This window comes from Microtus pennsylvanicus, chromosome 7, assembly GCF_037038515.1.
Source record: "Microtus pennsylvanicus isolate mMicPen1 chromosome 7, mMicPen1.hap1, whole genome shotgun sequence".
In the NCBI taxonomy this organism is placed as follows: domain Eukaryota; kingdom Metazoa; phylum Chordata; class Mammalia; order Rodentia; family Cricetidae; genus Microtus; species Microtus pennsylvanicus.
In genome coordinates this window covers 22186317-22206036 of record NC_134585.1, presented here as the reverse complement: position 1 = coordinate 22206036, position 19720 = coordinate 22186317, and the positions used below count along the sequence as shown (strand labels likewise).

The 19720-nt window shown below is 50.1% G+C and overlaps 1 protein-coding gene across 4 annotated transcripts; it reads left to right on the top strand.

Moving 5' to 3' along the window:
* Nucleotides 1-1988: 1988 nt before the first annotated feature.
* On the top strand, nucleotides 1989-19571 carry Aifm2 (AIF family member 2). Of its 4 annotated transcripts, none has more exons than XM_075980153.1 (9): nucleotides 1989-2245; nucleotides 8621-8819; nucleotides 9764-9879; nucleotides 10978-11097; nucleotides 11531-11623; nucleotides 15110-15218; nucleotides 16879-17031; nucleotides 18028-18228; nucleotides 19223-19571. In XM_075980153.1, the coding sequence occupies exons 1-9, from the start codon at nucleotides 2147-2149 to the stop codon at nucleotides 19372-19374; spliced, it is 1242 nt and encodes a 413-aa protein (XP_075836268.1). In that variant the 5' UTR covers nucleotides 1989-2146; the 3' UTR covers nucleotides 19375-19571. The 4 variants fall into 4 exon arrangements, with proteins under 4 accessions (XP_075836268.1, XP_075836267.1, XP_075836270.1 ...); XM_075980152.1 differs by having other exon boundaries at nucleotides 2089-2245; nucleotides 18025-18228; XM_075980155.1 differs by lacking the exon at nucleotides 1989-2245 and adding an exon at nucleotides 7346-7503 and having other exon boundaries at nucleotides 18025-18228.
* Nucleotides 19572-19720: the final 149 nt, after the last annotated feature.

The following is a 19720-nucleotide window of genomic DNA, read 5'->3' as shown; positions in this document are numbered from 1 at the left end:
GAAATACAAAGTTGTAAGCCTAGGAGGAGAGCAGGTTGTCAGTGGCCTTCTCAGCAGCTTCAGGATTAACTATTAACTGTGGGTTACTTTTTTTTACAACCCATAGCTCTGACTACAAGGCTGAAGCAGCCCTCTGCAAACTGAGGGTTGTTCTGCAAATTGAGGGTCAGGTTTTAGATACTCGTGTCCCCCCCCCCCCACCTCCCACTGCCGCTATTCCTGACCAGCAACTGATGTGAACTGAGTTAACTTTACCCTTCCCTGCTATACAGAAGTGGCAGTATCAGGGGAAGGCAGAGCTTCGGTAAACATCATCAGCAAGTACCAGAGACAATGCACTAAAGACAAACACTAGTTTAACTGCAAAACCCTGTTGATGCGTTAAAAAGAGGAGTTTGGAAACAGCCCATTGCCACAACCTTACAAATCCATCTCTGGCTGTGGTCTCAGCTAGCTGATAAGCTTTTTGTACCCCGTGGAGATTTATTTATTTTTATTTTTTTTTCCTGGAATAAAGTTTGCTTCTGGTTTAATAGACTTTGGTGGTCTGTCCCCATCTTTGCACAACCCCCTTGGAGCCAACAGCTTTTACTTTGGAGCCTGTAGAGAGAGAGCTGATCAATGGCTGCAGAAAGAGACAGAGAGAATACGAATCAGGCTCCTTTAGGGAAAGGCCCCCTGCTAATGTTATATTTTCCCAGATGGTTACATGTTCATAAGCACAACATTAAATGGATTTAATGTTCGGTTTCCTCTGCGCTTGCAATGCGAGTAATTATAGAAGAGACCGGGAATTTGAGAGGGGCTTGGGGGACGTAAGAGGAGAGGGAGGGGAATGATGGAAATACAGTGCTCGTGTGAAATTCTCATCAAAATAAGTGTTCAAAGGGAAAAAGGAAATAGTATCTCCTCTCTCTCTCTCTCTCTCTCTCTCTCTCTCTCTCTCTCTCACACACACACACACACACACACACACACACATACACACACACACACACACACACACATACACACATACACACATACACACACACACACACGTCTAGAGACAGGTCTCACTCTGTAGCCCAGGGTATGGTGAACTTGTGATCCTCCTGTCTCAGCCTCCTCAGTGGCTGCGGGCACAAGCATGTACTACTACTGCGAGTACAGGCATGAGCTAAGACAGCCAGCTCAGACGTGTAAGTGACCTCACAGGCAGTTGCCTACTGTTCCCAGGGCAGGGGACCATATCTACATCGAGACAGATGGCCAATCTTTTATTTTTCCCCGGAGACTGTCACTTAGAACACACTGACTTTCATATCTCTGTCACCCTTCTGCCACTTTGCACGCATGCTCACTCCCCTCCTCTCCCAGTGCTGACTTTAGTATGGGACAGAGGTCTAACACCTTTTTCAGCCTTCAAGTTTTCTCATTGGTGGCGCACACCTTTAATCCCAGAACTTGGGAGGCAGAGGCAGGTGGATCTCTGTGAGTTCGAGGCCAGCCTGGTCTACAAGAGCTAGTTCCAGGACAGGCACCAAAGCTACAGAGAAACCCTGTCTCAAAAAACAAACAAAAAAAGTTATTCTCAACACAATAGGTGACAAGAGATGTTTTTTGGTGGTGGCAGTGGTTTAATGGTTTCATTTTCAGATGGGATCTTAGGAAGCCCAAACTGGTCTCAAACTGTCTGTAGTAGCCAAGGACAACCCTGAATTTCTAATTCTGTCTCCATCACCCAAGTTCTAGGATTACAGTCACCACCACGCTCTGCATTTGTAATGCTGGGTAAGGAACCTAGGGCATTCAGGAAGGCAGTCTACACTACTGAGCGGTGTCCCTAGTTTTGGGCTTAGTCCCGTATTTCCCCAGGCCATCACCTGACCAAAAGATATACTTGTTCTACTCTTGTTAAAGCCCCCAGTGCAGTAACCAGGGCTGGGCACACAAGAGGCACTCAGCCCCCCTGCACATACATGAAGGAGGCACAGCTAGAGCACACACACGTGGGGGTGGGGGAGGGTATAAGACCTACAGGTGTCTCCCAGAAACCCAGGCATAACTGGGGCGCGGGGCGCTGGCAGGCAGAAAGGCTAAGACTGCTGCGGCGAACAAAGTCTCTAAGTTGGAGGCGGTCAAGGTCAGTGTCAGGGCAGGAGGGATGGGCGGAACTCGGGGCGGCGCCGCAGGCCTAGGACAGCGATGGGCACGCCCTGGCCAGGGCCTCCGAGGCCGCCGGAAGACACGCGGACAACGGCAGGTGAGGTTGCCTGGGCCCTTATTCCCGGGTGCAGCGGGGTAACGGTGGAGGAATGACAGGGACCACGACTTTGCGAGGAGGTGCCGTTGCCTAGGATACCCAGCACCGACCCGTAGAACCAGATTCCCCGCCCCTAAATCCCCCGCTAAGTCTTTCCGGGAACTTAGGGCCCTGTGGGGAGCAGGACGCTCAGGGGCGGCGGGGCAGGCGGGCAGGAGGGCAGGCGGGCAGGCGGGCAGGCTTTGTCCCTATCCCGGGAGGGTTCTCAGACTGAAGGACTGCTGTGTCTGATCGCAGCGAGGAGACCCTTAGGGATCTCAGGGAAAGTGAGTGGGGTTGCCCAAGTGATCATCAGTTCGGGTGTATTGGAGGCCTGCTTCACCCTGCCCCCTCCCCGCCCCCGCGAAGTCGGGGTTCTGCCAAAACAGGATCAGCTATGGCTGGATCCACCCTCTCTCCTAGATCTCTTTGACCCAGGAATTTAAGGGGAGGGGCGGGAGGGCTCAGCTGTCTTAGGAGGCTCCTGCGAGAGAACAGGTGCAGACTGTTTGGGAAGGGACTTCCAGGTCTCCCCACTCAGCACCTATCCTCCAAGGCTGCCATCAGCTTCTAGCATGAGCCATTGTCTGCTGCTCACACATCCCAATGCTCAGCCACACCTAAAGGAGTACCCCAAGGGGGCTGCACACCAGGATCGACCCAGGTTGCCTCCTAGTCACCAGGAAACTGACCCCCAGTCAGTGTTAGGCCGTTCCAGGACCATTCACTCATAAGCAGTAGAACTGGGCCTATCAAGTACTGTACTGTCAGTGAACTTTGCCTGGTGGTAGATGAAGGTGCACAGCGGATGGGATGTGCAAGTCACGTGGGTGGGGTTTGAGTACAGGAGTGTCTGTGATACCGAAGCGACTTCCCTCCTCTCTTTAGCACTGGGTGTTTTTCAAGGGTACATTTGGGAGTGCGTTCCCCAGAGTGCCCACTCTCAGCCTGGTCCCTGGTGTCCAAAGAGGGGAGCCATCACCTCTCTTCCCCAGTGGAAGAGAGACATCATAGCCCATTGAGTCACACTTCAGTAGCCTTCTGCCTCTCTTGGCCACTGTGGAGACAAGGTTATCCTTTGTGTCAGTGTTGAAATTGTCCCTGTATAAGCCAGGATGATTCAAATGACTGTGTGGTGTATTTGTGATTTTTTTTTTAAGACAGGGATGGCCTGGCCTCTCGTTGGCCTGGGTGTACACAGCTCCTGTTCTGTGTTGTCTGAGGTTTGACCTCTCGACAGCTATGGCAGAAATGTGTTCCAGTAGTAGACTTCTGAAGGACTCTGACCCTGGGATCAGGCTGCATGGCAGAGAATACGGCTGATAGGCAGGTTCAAGTGTGAACCACATCAGTGCACGTGTGTGTATGTTTTGGGAGATGAGGCAATGGTCCAATTACTTAGGAAATGCTGTACCATTGTTTTTTAAGGGGTGGGGGATGGGTAGGGGGACAGGGTCTCATGTAGCTCTTGGCAGCCTCAAACTTACTATGTATCCAAGGCCAGCCTTGAACTTCTGAACCTCCTGCTTCTCCCTTGTAAAAGTGAGCTTCACCTGGTTTCTGTGATGCTAGGAATCAAACCCAGGACTGCGTGCACACTAGGCAAATGATCCATCAAAAGAACTATGCTCCAGCACTTGAGACTTATTTTAAGCCAGGGGTTCTCAACCTGTGGAGAGGAGGGGAGGAGTTTCAAACAACCCTTTCACAGGGGTCACCTAAGATCATTGGAGAACACAGATACTTATATTATGATTCATAACAGTAGCAACATTACAGTTACGAAGTAAAAACGAAAATAATTTTATGGCTGGGGGTCACCACAGCCTGAGGAACTGTGTTAAAGAGTCGCAGCATTAGGAAGGTTGAGAACCACTGCTTTAAGCTAGTATTTCTGAACCCAGTATTTTTAGTTGAGATTCTCTGTGCTTCCTTGCTAGGAATGTCTGAGAAAGTTAAACCTAGAGTTCCCCATGACTCAGCAGTTCTCCCATAGCCATAGGCTAAACTTCCAAACACGGCTGTGTAAGACCTGGAGCACAGATGTCCATCCATGGCTACGCCATTCACAACAGCCAGGAAGTGAAGGCTAAGATGTTGAATCACCCATGAGAATGTGGTGCAGTCATATGATAATGTTATTTGGCCATGTGAAGGAGAAACAGACACCATACAAGCCAGGGAAAGGAACCAGATATAAGAGGTTATGTGTTGTATGGTCTGTTTGCACTAAACGTCTAGGGTAGGCAGTCCGTGGAGACAGGTATGTTAGCTGCCAAAGGATTCTCTAAGACAGGGGTCTCCGGTACACATTCTAGACTGACCTCGAACTCTATCCGTCTACCTCTGTGCCCCCTGAGTGCTGGATTTACATCTGATGGTATCACACCGTAATGAAACTTTTCTGGATTGATAGTTGTGGTGGTTGTTCAATCTGGAAAGTGAAATAAAATCTGCCAATTTTCACTTTAGATGGTAACTCTTATATGCAAATTATATTTGATTAAAAATATATAATCATAGACCTATCCCACTATTTCCTTTTTGAGATAGAGTCTTACTCTATAGCCCTAAAATTCACTATTTGGTTAAGGCTGGCCTTGAACTTATGTTGATCTGGGATCACAGGTGTGATATACCATCACAGCTAGCTTCCTTGTGCAGCTTGTGCGCGCGTATGCGTATGTACGAAGTTTACATCGGGCACCCTTCCTTGATAAGCACCCACCTATTTTCTTGTTTTTGTGGCAGGGTCTCACTTTGTAGCCCTACCTAGCCTAGAATTCTCTATGTAGACCAGACTGGCCTTGAACTTACAGAGATCTGCCTACCTCTACCTATGCCTCCAGAGTGCTGGGATTTAAGACCCGAGCCATTTCTGGTCCCTCTTTTTTTTTTTTTTTTCCTTTGAGACAATGTCTCTCCAAATCAGAAGCTCATTGATTTGCCTAGGCCTCCTGGCCAGTCACCTTCAGGGATCTGTTTGTCTCTGCTTATGGGGTGCCGGAGTTGCAGGTCTGAACCACCAGCTCTTAAGTGAGTCTTTGGCATACACACTCAGAAGCCACGTTTGCCTGGCAGACACTTTACACTTTCCTGAGACATCTCCAATCTCCACAGCCCTGTCTCGCTGTTGAAGCTTAACTATTTTTGCCAAAACAACACACACTTTAGCAATGTGTAGCATGTTTAGAATGTTTAGCAATTTAAGCAACCGAAAGCTAAGAAAGTAGAAACCTCTTCTTAGCCTAGTGTTATGGCTCAGGGAACTATGTCATGGTTCAGGGAACGGGGTCAGATCTGATAAAGGGGAGCATCCTCCAGTGGCTAAGCTTTTGTTTTCCAAAATAGGATGAAAACCCCACACCATATGAAACGCAAAGTGACAGGGAACGCCAAGCTTGCAGCAATCACAAAAGTGTGCATGCATACACCAAAGTGCTGTGTCTTATTGCTCGCAAAGGGGGTGAAGATCTACAGGTGATGATCTTGTTGCCTGACTTGCCCATGGACAAGCCTTTCATGGAAAAATTCTATTCACTCTTGTTGTTGTTGTTTTGTTTTTCAAGTTAGCGTTTCTCTGTAGCTTTGGAGCCTATCCTGAAACTACCTCTTGTAGAACTCACCGAGATCTGCCTGCTTCTGCCTCCCAAGTACTGGAATTGAAGGCGTTCGCCGCCACCACCCAGCTTCACTCTAAAAACCAATAGGCTAAGCCGGACGGTGGTGGCGCACGCCTTTAATCCCAGCACTCGGGAGGCAGAGGCAGGTGGATCTCTGTGAGTTCGAGGCCAGCCTGGTCTACAAGAGCTAGTTCCAGGACAGGAACCAAAAGCTACGGAGAAACCCTGTCTCGAAAAATCTAAATAAATAAATAAATAAATAAATAAAAACCAATAGGCTATATGGGTGTGTGGGAGCCTCTTCTAGAGTCTCCCACCAATGGAGGTTTCTGTGGGCTGGTCTGGCTACCATATTGAGCACATTCATATCATAACGATCATTCATTCCAGGCATGTATTTGGAGCAATCGCAGGGTCTGTAGCTGGAAGTGGAGGACTGCAGCCTGGGCCTTTGGTTTTAGGTGGCTGGCCAAGTAGGTTATGGCCCAGTGAAGAGGAACCTTGCTCTACCCCCACCCCCTACCCACTCCCGGGAGGGGCAGGCAAGAATGGACAGAGAAGAGCCAAGGACAATTAGTGTGTCCAAGTATTGGGAAAGGAGCTGGAATGTTCAAGAGAGTTGCTGGCCTTCAATCCCCCAAGTGAGGGTGGCAGAGGTCAGTGGAGGAGAGAGAAGGAAGATTCCAGAGAGAGCAGCAGGAAGTGAGAAATGGCCTCTTTTTTTCTTGCCGTTCTTGATCCTCAAGGCCAGAGCAGCAATTTGGCTTTACTGGGGGCTGACTTGGTTGAGCGTAGCCAAAGTCTGCCCTTTGCAGAAGCAGCGAGGTGATCAGGGAGGAGCTGAGGCATCTTGGACTTTTGGCCAGCTCAGTAAGGCCCTGGCACTCACCCCTCTGGGGGATGGCATTCTCAGGAGAGGCAAGGGCAGCTTTGTTGGCCCATCTGGCATGATGGGATCTTAGTGACATCTGTGCTGGCCTGTCACCTGCTCTCCCCACATTTCTGCTACATGTGCCTTGAACTCTTACTCACTGACTCAGCCCACACAGAAGGGGGCAAGTGGAACATAGCCCGCTGGGGTCCACCTTATGACCTTCCCTGTTTCTAGCCCCTGCTAATCCACTGGTGTCCATTCCTGCCTCCGACTGGGTATCTGTGTCTTCCTGGGGCTTGGTTCCCTGGGATATCCATCTTCTATTCAGTTGGCATAGTTAGCCTGCTGAATACTTAGAATTAGCTGGGGGCATCCCTCTGAGAGGTTAGAGGAGGAGAAGGAGTATTGCCTCCTGGGCCTCTCTGGCTGCTTTTATGTAGCTTTTCTGTCTTTAGTGTCTCCCTAGACGTCCCTTCTTCTGACCTGGCCTGGGCGGAAGGAGTAGGATGTCCTTTGATCTGAGACAGTACCACCCAGCAACCCTTCTCCTGCTGTCTAGATCTTGGCTGGAGAGACTTGGCCCTCACATGGATGGGTGGTTCTCTTCACACTGGCAAGCCTCAAGATCACGTGTTCGTCTCTGGGGTTCATTTGGGCTGGAGGCATAGGGTCAGACTCCAGGATCCTGCCAGTGATCCTGATAAGCCTCCTGCAGGTGCCAGGTGAGTCCTGGTACCTTCCAGCTGCTTCTATCTCTGGATTCAGCAGTTCTGTGTCTAGTGACCTAGATGGGCTCTTTCCGCCTTAGATACCTCAACAACCAGCTCTGGGCCAAAGGTTGTAGAATGTTAGCTCCTGAGGCTCAACCAAGGTTTGCTCTCAGTGTGCTGGGAACTGGGTAGCCTGCCCCAGTCCAAGCAGTGGGCCTCAAGCTTAGGCTATGCCCACTGCAGGCACGCTCCTCAGATGATCGATCTCTTGCTTCTCCTCTCAGCCTCCGTCAGGGCCTTGCTCTCCCTTCCCAGCACAGGGTCTACCAGATAGTTGGTGCTTTCCCTCCCCCACCCCACCCCGGCTTCCACACTGCGGACGTCATTGAGATTTTTCCCCCCAGGCAGGTCTCTTCCGGTCACCACCACTGTGTCTTGGGTCATACCTCCTAGATGTCCCCAGGGTGAGGGGTGTTGCTGCTTTGGAGTGACCTATCCCATGGTAGGCAGACTCCTCCCCTGTGATCTCAGTCTGTTCCTGGTGTTGCTACAGACTGCTGCAGACTGGAGAGCTTATAAGGAGCAGAAATTTGTTGGCTCATGGCTCTGAAGGCTGGAAAGTTCAAAGTCAAGGAGCCAACCTCTGCTGCACCCTCCCATGGGGAAGACAAGAAAGAGCAAGTACTTGAAACCTCAGGGCCCCACTTTTTTTTTTTTTTTTTTTTTTTGGTTTTTCGAGACAGGGTTTCTCTGTAGCTTTGGTGCCTGTCCCGGAACTAGCTCTTGTGGACCAGGCCTTGAACTCCCAGAGATCCGCCTGCCTCTGCCTCCCGAGTGCTGGGATTAAAGGCGTGTGCCACCACCGCTCGGCAGGGCCCCACTTCCTAAAGTTAAATTTTTAAGTACTTGTGTGTGTGGTGTGTGTGCGCACGCGCGCGCACGCGCGCGCGCGTATGTGTCTTTGCTTGACTAGCCAGATTGGTTAGCTCTGGGTTCAACTGAGAGACCCTGTCTCAGAGAATAAGGAGGAGAGCAGAGTGATCGAGGAAGACTCCTGATGTCAGCCGTCTCTTGCCATGGACACCCTGTTCTCTCATTCCCCTGAATCTGATGTAGTCTCTTCTCCCAGCCCAACAGCACCCAGTTCGAGATGGGGTCCCAGGTCTCGGTGGATACGGGAGCTGTGCACGTGGTCATCGTGGGCGGGGGCTTTGGAGGCATAGCGGCCGCCAGCCAGCTGCAGGCACAGAACATCCCCTTCATGCTGGTGGACATGAAGGACTCCTTCCACCACAATGTGGCAGCCCTCCGGGCCTCAGTGGAGAACGGTGAGTTGCTCTTTTGAGAGCGCAGTCTTGTCACTGTTATGGGGTATGTCGGAGCTGGGGGCATTTTCTCCATTTGGGGCAAGTTGCTCCAGGCCTTAGATTCATTCTTAAACTCAAGCCTCTGGTCTTAAGCATCTTCCATAAAGAAGTGCCAGTTCTTTTTTGTTTGTTTTTGTTTTTTAATATTTATTAAGCATACAGTATTCTGTCTGTATGCCTGAAGGCCAGAAGAGGGCACCCTTACCCCATTACAGATGGTTGTGAGCCACCATGTGGTTGCTGGGAATTGAACTCAGGACCTTTGGAAGAGCAGGCAATGCTCTTAACCACTGAGCCATCTCTCCAGCCCCCCCCCTTTTTTTCAAATTAGATTCAGCTGTCAATTTAATTTTTTAAAATATTTATTTATTGCCGGGCGGTGGTGGCGCACGCCTTTAATCCCAGCACTCGGGAGGCAGAGGCAGGCGGATCTCTGTGAGTTCGAGACCAGCCTGGTCTACAGAGCTAGTTCCAGGACAGGCTCCAAAACCACAGAGAAACCCTGTCTCGAAAAACCAAAAAAAAAAAAAATATTTATTTATTTATTATGTATACAATATTCTGTCTGTGTGTATGCTTGCAGGCCAGAAGAGGGCACCCTTACCCCATTACAGATGGTTGTGAGCCACCATGTGGTTGCTGGGAATTGAACTCAGGACCTTTGGAAGAGCAGGCAATGCTCTAAACCTCTGAGCCATCTCCCCAGCCCCGAAGTGCCAGTTCTTTACAGAACTTCTTTATCAGAGCTTAGGGTCTTCTGAGGACCAGACGTGAACTTCAGGGCAGAGTGGACATCTGGGTATACCCACTGGCCTGGCTGTGGCCAAGAGCACCTCTGTGGGTATGTAACTTGGGAACGTTTCAACCCCGTTTGACCCTGTGACGTCTTCTGTGTCCGTTCCCAGGCTTTGCCAAAAAGACATTCATTTCTTACTCAGTGACCTTCAGGGACAACTTCCGACAGGGCAAAGTGATTGGCATAGACCTGAAGAACCATACCGTGTTGCTACAGGGCGGTGAGGTGAGTGTGTGGGTGCCCGGGTGGGAGTAGCCCCCCTCAAGGCCAAGAGGAATCATCTGTGGGCTCCAGGTCCCACTTTCTGCTTCATAGGACATTCTTGGTGACAAAGGCTCAGTCACAGCAGACACAAGCAGAGGGTGGCTGGGGTTGCCCGAGCCTTTTCTACATGCTGGGCACTGTCCTGAGCCTTTACATAAGTGTCATTCTCCCCCTTTTGGCATGATAGATGGAGGAGTCTAAAATATCCAAGAGAGGAATCGGGGATGTGGCTCAGTTGGTAGAATTCCTGCCTAGCGTGCATGAAGCCCTGGGTTTGCTCCTCAGCACTGAGCGCTGTAGGCGTAAATAAGGAAGTCCACGAGAACCTGGGGAAAAGAATAACACATGTTTACTTGGGGAACACTCACACAATAAAAGTAGAGAGTCTCCCCTGTCCTCTGCTCTGTGGGCCCCGAGAGCTGCAAACGGAACTCAGACCACAAGCCAAGAGAGCAAGAGAGCCCACTCCTAGCTCTTAAAAGCGATCATGTACTCAGACAAAAGACCATGCCCCTAAGTCCGGTACCCCCAAAAGCTGAATGAATTCCCACTCCAGAGCACGGTGGTACGTGCCACGTAATCCCAGTTACATTGGAGCTGGAAGCAGGAGGTTAGAGGTTCAAGGTCATCCATGGCTACAGAACTGGGGCTACACGAGACCCAGTCTCAAAAACAAAAGTCCAGAAGATTCCAAACCATCTCCACAATGGAGGTGTGAGTCTTGATACTGCCCCCCCTTCCCCAGGCAGTCTCCTGCTCCTGGCCCCTATGCCGGTTAGCTCTACACCCCATGCTCTCCTGCGTCCTTAGGTGATCTTTGCTCCTGTACCTTATATGCCTCCCATTAATAGGGTGTTTTCTCTTCCTCCTTGGGCCCTTGGCTGTACAGAGCTCTGAACATGAGGAGAGGTGGAACAGGGTGTTGCCTCATAATCCCAACCCAAGAAGCCTCTTTTCTGCAACGCTCCATGATCCCTGGTGTCCAGCTGTTGGAGGCAGAGGCCCAGCCCTTCCGGCCCAACTTACTTAACTCATGCATCTTTTTCTTATCCTCTCTAGGCCTTGCCCTTCTCCCATCTCATCCTGGCCACAGGCAGCACTGGGCCCTTCCCTGGCAAGTTTAATGAGGTGTCCTGCCAGGAGGCAGCCATCCAGGCCTACGAGAACATGGTGAAGCAGGTGCGCCACACTGATGGATGTGGGGCAGTGTGGGCAGGCCGGAGCGCTGTGGCTCTGGAGCAGGGGGACTATCTGGGAGGACCCCATGGCTGCCAAAACAGCCTGCGAGCAGCGGAGAGCTGTTAGAGAGACATTTTCCTGGAGGAGGCCTCAGACCTGCTCGTCCCTCTTGTCTCCTCTTTATACACATACACACACACACACACACACACACACACACACACACACACGCTGCCCCTTCCACCTGCTGTGCGGTACAATGCTCCATGCTCCCACTTCCCCCAGGAATCTGTGAAGGGAGGAGGAGACCCATCTGGAGCCCAAATATGGACGGAGCTCTGCCCTTCTTTAGCCAGGGCCTCCCTCCCCCTCCATAGGCTGAGCCACCATGCAGGCATGTGGGCATGCTTCATGGTCCCTTCTTCTTCTTCAGATCCAGCTCTCAGAGTTCATCGTGGTGGTGGGAGGTGGCTCTGCAGGAGTGGAGATGGCAGCAGAGATAAAAACGGAATACCCCAAGAAGGAGGTGAGGTGGCCTTCTTGGCTATCTTTTTTTTTGAAAATTTATAAGAACATTAAATAAATATTTATTTATACGTACATATATAATGTATCTATATATAAATTTATATTTATATAAACATATATATAAGTTTATATACAATGTATGTATATATGTATATATATATACACATATATAATATCTTTGTGTGTGTACATGCACAAGTGCCATGGTGTGAGTCGGAGGATATCCTGTGGGAGTCAGTTCTCTCCTTCCACCCTGTCTCCCCTGGGATTTGAACCCATATCATCATGCCTGGGGACAAGCACCTTTACCTTTACCCATCTCCCACTCCAGCAACACCAGGACTTTGCTCAGGTCCTGGGAGGCTGGAGCCCCACATGCATGAGCAGAGTGTTTTCCATCTTGTACTAAAGCAATTCCACATGCAGTCACTCTACATAGCGAGAAGAGCCTCCTGCTTCGGCTCCTGGCTTTACAGAGCTCTGAACATGGGGAGAGGAGGGCCAGCGAGTTGTCTCATAAACCCAACTGCCCATGTCTCTCCTTCCAAGTGAGAGCCTTTGGGATGAGGCCTGGATGTTCTCTTTTTGCTGTGAAGTTTCTTGGTATGTTTGATTGGCAGCCCTTGCCCTGGACAGCCACATGGTGGTCATGTAGGTCAGCCTTAGCTCATGTGAGTGAGCTTCTTCGAGCCACAAAGAGCCTGTGAACAGCACTCCTCTCCCTAGGGAGAGATGGTCGGCTTCCACAAGGAAAATCAATCTGGCATAATTTAATTATATGCTTACTCTCTGACAAATGGCTGGAAATTATGGTGACTGATGGATGTAGTTAAAGCATTCATTTTGATTCATGAGTGTTGCATAGAAAGCCCACCCTCCCCCGCTTGTTCTCAGTGCTTCTGTGATGAGCAGAGTGGGTCTCTTCCAACACCGACTGATCTTACTAGCACTAGTAGGGTGTCCCGTGAAACAGTTCAACTCCAGAGCTGCCTGGAATTGGCACATACACCATAGGCCAAGGGCTCAGCCCCATCCGGCTGCTCCCACCTCCGATGACAGTGGAGTTGTAGGTCCCTGGTTAAATAACACTTCTGATCCAGCTATAAGTGGAAAGTTCTTTCCATTGGGTTTTATAGTAGCTAGAGTGTCATATAGACCCCAGAGATACAGCTTGCTTACCACTGCTAGCTTACCACAAAAGAGGTTTTAAAGGACACAGATGGGGCTGGAGAGATGACTTGATGGTTAAGAGTTCATACTGCTCTTGCAGGGGGCCTAGGTTTGGTTCTTAGCACCCACATGTGGGGCTCACCCCACCTGTATTTCCAGCTCCAGGGGATCTAGTGCCCTCTCCTGGACTTGATAGGCACTGCACTCATGTGTGTATATCCACAAAGGACACATATGAACAGCCAGATAAAGAGATCCCAAACATAGGGGCCTCTTTCTCCCTGGAGTTGGGGTATGCCACCTTCATTCATGAGGAGGCTCTCCAAGTCTTGCAGGGGGATTTGAAGGCTTCTCCATTGGCATGATGAACTGCGGAACTCCACCTCCAGCTCCCTGGGCTTCCTGGGAGATTGGGGCAGGGGCTGGAAGCTCCTACTGTGGTTTGATTTTGGTGGCATTGTCCCATTAGATTGAATGATGCTCCTGTCACGCAAGAAATTCCAAGGCATCCAGTAGTTTGTCACTCAGAGAATTACAAAGGTCACAGAAGCTCTGGGTTAGGAATTAGGGCCAAATATCAGAACAAATGGTTCTTCCAACACTACAAGGCTTCAGAGCTCTGTGTCAGCAGCCAGGAACAGACCAGAATTCTTGTCATGTCACGGGGATAAAGACGGTCTGAAGTAGTATGTTTCAACTGACTCAGGGTAGGATCTATGTTGTATTAGTAGGCATGTAGGAGCACATGTGTGATTGGCGTGTGCTGAGTTCCCTCCTTTACCACATTTTTTATTAGGGCCGAGCATAGTAGCACCCTTTAATCCCAGCACCTGGGAGGCACAGGCAAGAGGATCTCTGTGAGTTCTAGGCCAGCCTGGTCTATATAGCGAGTCCCAGGTCAGCCAGGACCATGCAGAACAGTGGTTCTCAACCTTCCTGATTCTGTGACACTTTAATACAGATCCTCATGTTGTGGTTACCCCCAACCATACAATGATTTTCATTGCTACGTCATACCTGTGATTTTGATATTCTTCTGAACCGTAATGTAGGTATCTGATATCTCTGATGGTCTTAGGTGACCCCTGTGAAAGGGTTGTTTAACCCCCCTCAAAGGGGTTGTGACCACAGGTTGAGAATCACTGAAGCAGAGAGACCCTGTCTCAAAAAAAAAATTAAAGATTTTTATTTACTTTAGTGTGTGTGTGCGTGTGCACGTGTGTGTGTACATGCCACATTCTGCTCTCCATGAGGAGATCATAGAACAACCATAGGAGCTGTTTCTCTCCTTCTACCCTGTGGGTCCTGGGTTCACACTCAGGTTGTCAGGCTTGGTGGCAATCACCTTACCTGGTGAGCCATTTTGCCAGCCCTCCCTCCGTTAATGTGTTTTCTCGTCTATCATTGTACAGTTCCTGAGTGGGACAATTGAATTCTGGTGAGTCTCAGGAGATGTCTGGTCCAGGTGTCAGAGAAGGGATTTCAACCCAGTCAAGCCTTCCCCTCTTCTCCGCTTTCCCCTTCCTTCTGTCTTTTCCTCCTCTCCCTTTTCCTTCTAAGACTTCATATGTGCTAAGCAAACATTCTACCCGTATGCTATGTCTCCAGCCCTATTTTTATGTTTTATCTTATTTTATTTTGGAGACAGGGTTTCTCTCTGTAGCCCTGGCTGTCCTAGAACTTAACTCTGCAGACCAGGCTGGCCTCGAACTCAAAGATCTGCACGCTTTTGCCTCCTGAGTGCTGGGATTAAAGGTGTAGACCACCACTGGTCTCTTTTTACTTTTGGAGACAGGATCTGACTCAGTAACCAGTTGGTCTGGAATTCAGCCTGGCCTGAAACCTGAGATCCTCCAACCTCAGCCTCCACAGTGGCTGAGATTACAGGCCTGTGCCATCAGGCCGGAGAGACAGCCTGATTTCCAAGTCTGAACTGGACGGTGGTCACAATCTGAGTGCATGTCTTCTTGCTGAGACAGCAAGCGGATATGCCAATGAGGCTCATTTTACAACTAGAGCAGTGTTGCTATCAGCCTGGTGTGGGGTCGGAATGCCAGCAGCTTATATACTGATTATACAATTGCACATCCTGAAAACATTGTCCGTTTGCCTTAGGTGAGGTGTGGATTTGGGCAGTAGCACATGGGTGGTCCTCTGGTTCAGGGGCACTGAGTCCTGAGAGGTAGGCTGGAGCCCTGGCTGCTGTGTAGAGTTTGTCTCCCATGCTCATTTCCTCAGTATTACATAAGAAGTAGGAGGGGAGACTCAGGGCTCCCCTCTCAACACCTGTGTTGTTTGTTTGTGTTTGTTCCAGGTCACTCTCATCCACTCCAAAGTACAGTTGGCCGACAAGGAGCTCCTGCCCAGTGTGCGGCAGGAAGTAAAAGAGATCCTCCTCCGGAAGGGCGTGCAGCTGCTGTTGAGTACGTGTGATAAGCCCCTCCTGTCCAGCCCCCACCTGCTGATACACTGCCCGTGGCCCAACCGTGGCCGCTGGTTGGGACTGTAGCTGTGGTTCATCCTCTCAGGCTCCCCTCCTTCCCATTGTATCCAGAGAGCATTAGGAAGTCTCAGACGTGGGAGCCTGCCTGAGCTGTATGCAGCGGGAAGTCAAAGTCACAGGGCTGGAGGGACCCGGCTGTAGTTAGGCACAATGACAGATAGGGGGTGCTATTCACTGGCTGACTTAAGTGCCTCTAAAGGATCCGCCCCATGTTTTCACTTTTCCTGTCTCTGTGGAAGATGGAACTGGCATGCAATTTGAGGCATCGAGGGTCTCTGTGTGGCCCTGGCTGTCCTGGAACTCACTCCGCCTCTGCCTCCTGGATCTCACTCCGCCTCTGCCTCCTAACATTCCACCTGCTTCTGCAGCCTGAGTGCTGGGACTAAAGGCATCCATCCCCACTTCCCTGATTTTGGGTGTGGCTTTTTTTTTTTTTTTTGTCTAGAGCAGGAAGAGAGAGAAGCTCCTGGTATTTGGAGTGGGATGGCACCTGCGTGTCCCCTCTGTGTTCTGTACAGAAGGGTATGAGGCAGTTGCTGTGGAAGCCCCACTCAGCTGTCACAGCCTCCTTTGGTGACTGGTCCCCGAGGACTGGAAGCACTTTCCTTCCAAACAGATCCCCTCACTTTCTCTGCCTTTTGCCACGTACCCATCCATCCATCCATCCATCCATCCATCCATCCATCCATCATCTATCCATCACCCATCCACCCATCCATCCACCCACCCTTCCATCTACCCACCCATCCATCCACCTATCCATTCATTCATCACCAATTCACCCATTCATCTATCCATCCATCCATCCATACATACATACATACACACATACATACATCTATCCACTCATCCATTCATCCCTTAAAATAATTTTATGTGTGCGGATTTTTGCCTGTGTACATGTCTATGTACCATGTATGTGCCCAGTGCCTCTTGAGGCCAGAAGAGGATATTATTAGATCCCCTTGAACTGTAGTTAGTTTTTAGCCTCTATTTAGATGCTAGGAGTCAAATCTGGGTCTCCCGGAGGAAAAAATCCTCTCTCCAGCCCCTTCTTTTTTATTTTTATTTTTTCTTAACTTTTGAGAGAGAGAATCTCATGTAGACCAGGTCGGCCTTAAACTGTGTCAGCAAGGAGGACTGAATTTGTAATCCTCCCGCCTCCTTTTCCAGAGCCCTGGCATACACACTATACATAGTTTTTCGGGGCTGGGTGTAGAACACAGGACTTTCTGCACATCTTGCAAGTACCCTACCAACTGGACGCTTTCTCTGCTTTCTGGTCTGTGCTATACTAGGGGCCTTCCGCTTAGACGGGACAAACAAGCTGCCCTTCAGAACAGGAAGGGACCCTCTGTTGAGTAGCGTTTCCTAGAACTTGGGAAGCTTGATTTCACTTCCCTTCAGCAGCTTCCAGGAATCTTCCTCCAGATGGATCCCGTGGGGTCGGCTGTCCACATTCTGCTGCGTGGGGGTGGGGTGGGAGAGCGGACTGAAGGGGAGAGTCACGAGGGGAGTGATCACTTTCCCCGTGGTCTGCCTTGGTGTGTGCCAGCTCCCTGTCTCGGACCCCTCCACAGGCGAGCGGGTGAGCAACCTGGAGGAACTGCCTCTCAGTGAGTTCCGGGACTACATCAAGGTGCAGACAGACAAGGGCACAGAGGTGGCCACCAACCTGGTGATCCTGTGCAACGGGATCAAGATCAACAGCTCTGCTTACCACAGTGCCTTCGGTGAGTGCGTGGCCCAGGCATAGCTGCCCCAGAGCCGCCTCCTTTCTCTCTAGCATCCGGAGACACACCTGAACCAGCACCCTATCTCCTCTTATCCCATAGATCTTGAACTTTAAGTTTAGGCGAGAGGCCCTGCCTGCTCAGCTTGGAGGCCAGAATCTTCTGAGGTTAAGGGCTTCCACCTAGTGGACCGAGATGGAAGCAGGCTTCAGAGTGGGGAGAATGGCTTCCCTTCCTGATGCTTCCAATAAGGAAGCTGAGGAAGTCTCAGGTCAGGCTCTCCCCCTCCATAGATAGATATGCTGCTCTCTCCAACCTAAGCACCTGGTACTTCAGTTCCAGACCTCTGTTCGGGGAGGGTGGGGACCGTAACATGGCCCCATCTCTTAAAGCTCTAGATCCAGATGCCAGAGGGACAGACGGTGGACCGATGTGTGTTTAAGCATCTACATGAGAGTGAGACTCAGTGGCCAAGCCCCATGGTCGCGCTGCATCCCCAGGCACCTGTCACCAATGGCTGAGCACCCTTTTCCCGACCAGTCTCTGCCGGATCCAGCAGGAAGTTAGTTTTCAGTCTAGAAGGAAGGTGGCCCACAAGGGTAATGGAGAGAGCACCCAGTAATTACTATCTCAGTATTCCAAGGTATTTTAGAAGATACGTTGTTTTAAGTCCCTTAAAGGAAGCTTATTGTTTAGGAAAGGGCTAAATCTATTTTAAACTTACTTTGACGTATGTTCCAAGGGCACTTCAAGACCTGAGAGCCAGGGAACTTGCAAAGAGCTCTCTTTTGTGTGAGAAGGCTTTCCGGTGCTCTGCCTCAGGCTTGACCTGGCAGGAAGGGGCTTGGACGGGAACTTCAGGCAGGATGAGCAACCGGTGGACATGTCACTTCCTAGCACACATCTCTGAAGTGACTGGACCCACACCCGGGACTCGTCCCACTGTTCTGGAGGCGACTTAACATGGCTGCTCAGGGGTGTTTTCTTGCCCAGCAGAGAATAGACTGGCCAGCAACGGTGCTCTCAAGGTGAACGAGTTCCTCCAGGTGGAAGGGTACAGCAACATCTATGCCATCGGCGACTGTGCTGATATCAAGGAGCCCAAGATGGCCTATCACGCTGGTCTGCATGCCAACATTGCCGTGGCCAACATCGTCAACTCCATGAAGCAGAGGCCCCTCAAAGCCTACAAGCCAGGTATGGAAAGCTTGGGCATTTGGCAGTTGTTGAGTTTGGGGTCAGATATGTTGAAGGCTTTGGGGGCTGTAAGATGAATGACCGCTAGACTGCAGGCCCTGTCAAAAAGTCTCTTTAAAAAGCAAACGTGTTATTGGGCTGTAGCTCAGCGGTAGAATTCTTGCCTGGCATGAACTGAGGTTTCATCTTCAGCATTGTTAACAGAGGTGAAGAGATGGCTCAGATGCGCTATCAAGGACCCTCGTTTGATGCCTAGAACACATTTTTTGTTTGTTTGTTTGTTTGTTTTCAAGACAGGGTTTCTCTTTGTAGCTTTGGAGCCTGTCCTGGCACTTGCTTTGTAGACCAGGCTGGCCTCAAACTCACAGAGATCTGTCTGCTTCTGCCTTCTGAGTGCTGGGATCATAGGTGTGTGCCACCACCACCCGGTTCTAGAACACATGTTTTAAAAACAAAAAGCCAAAAAAAAAAAGAAACAAAGAAACAAACTAAAAAGAAACCCTAGGCATCATGGTCAGTAAAAGATCCAGTCTTAAAAAATAAAAATAAAGCCAGGCGATGGTGGCACACGCCTTTTAATCCCAGCACTCGGGAGGCAGAGTCAGGCGGATCTCTGTGAGTTCGAGACCAGCCTGGTCTACAGAGCTAGTTCCAGGACAGGCTCCAAAGCCACAGAGAAACCCTGTCTCGAAAAACCAAAAAAAATAAATAAATAAATAAATAAATATATATATATATAAATAAATAAATAAAAATAAAAAAAGTGACTGTTACCTGAGGAATGACAGCCCGGGTTGTCATCCTTTGGTCTCAACATGTTTCCACACACATGTACACATAATCATATGCACACAAGACATGAACATAGGCGCACCCACATACCCAGACATCTGACTTGCTTTCTTAAACACACACTGTTGCTCGTGGACTCTGAAAGCTTCATTCGTGGCTGCGTCTCTCAGGTGTCCCCTTGCTTTGTGTGTTTGCCCCCCAGGTGCACTGACATTCCTCCTGTCCTTGGGCAGAAATGACGGCGTGGGCCAGATCAGTGGCTATTATGTAGGCCGCCTCATGGTGCGACTGGCCAAGAGCAGGGACCTCTTCATCTCCACGAGCTGGAAAACCATGCGTCAGTCACCACCATGACAGGGAGGCTGCGTGGGAGTTGAGGTACCACTCGGAGGGGTGACAGACTGACCGACCAAGGACATCCTCCTGACAGGTGCCAAGAGCAAAAGCTCTTTGGATCACGGTGTCAGTTGTGTGCTGGCTGGAAATACAACTTGTATAAAGCCCGAAATGAGAGACAGAGAGTAAAGGGGGAGACATTAAAAAAAAAAAAAGCCCTAGAAGATTCTTTCTGAATTTGGAAGGTCTGCTTGCAGCTGGGCTAGCTAAAGGATCTTGGGGAGGCAGAGGCGGCTTTCTGTGCTATAGGCTTCTGTCTGTGTGTCCTTGTGTGCACACGAATGCATAGGGCTTTGGGCTTAGT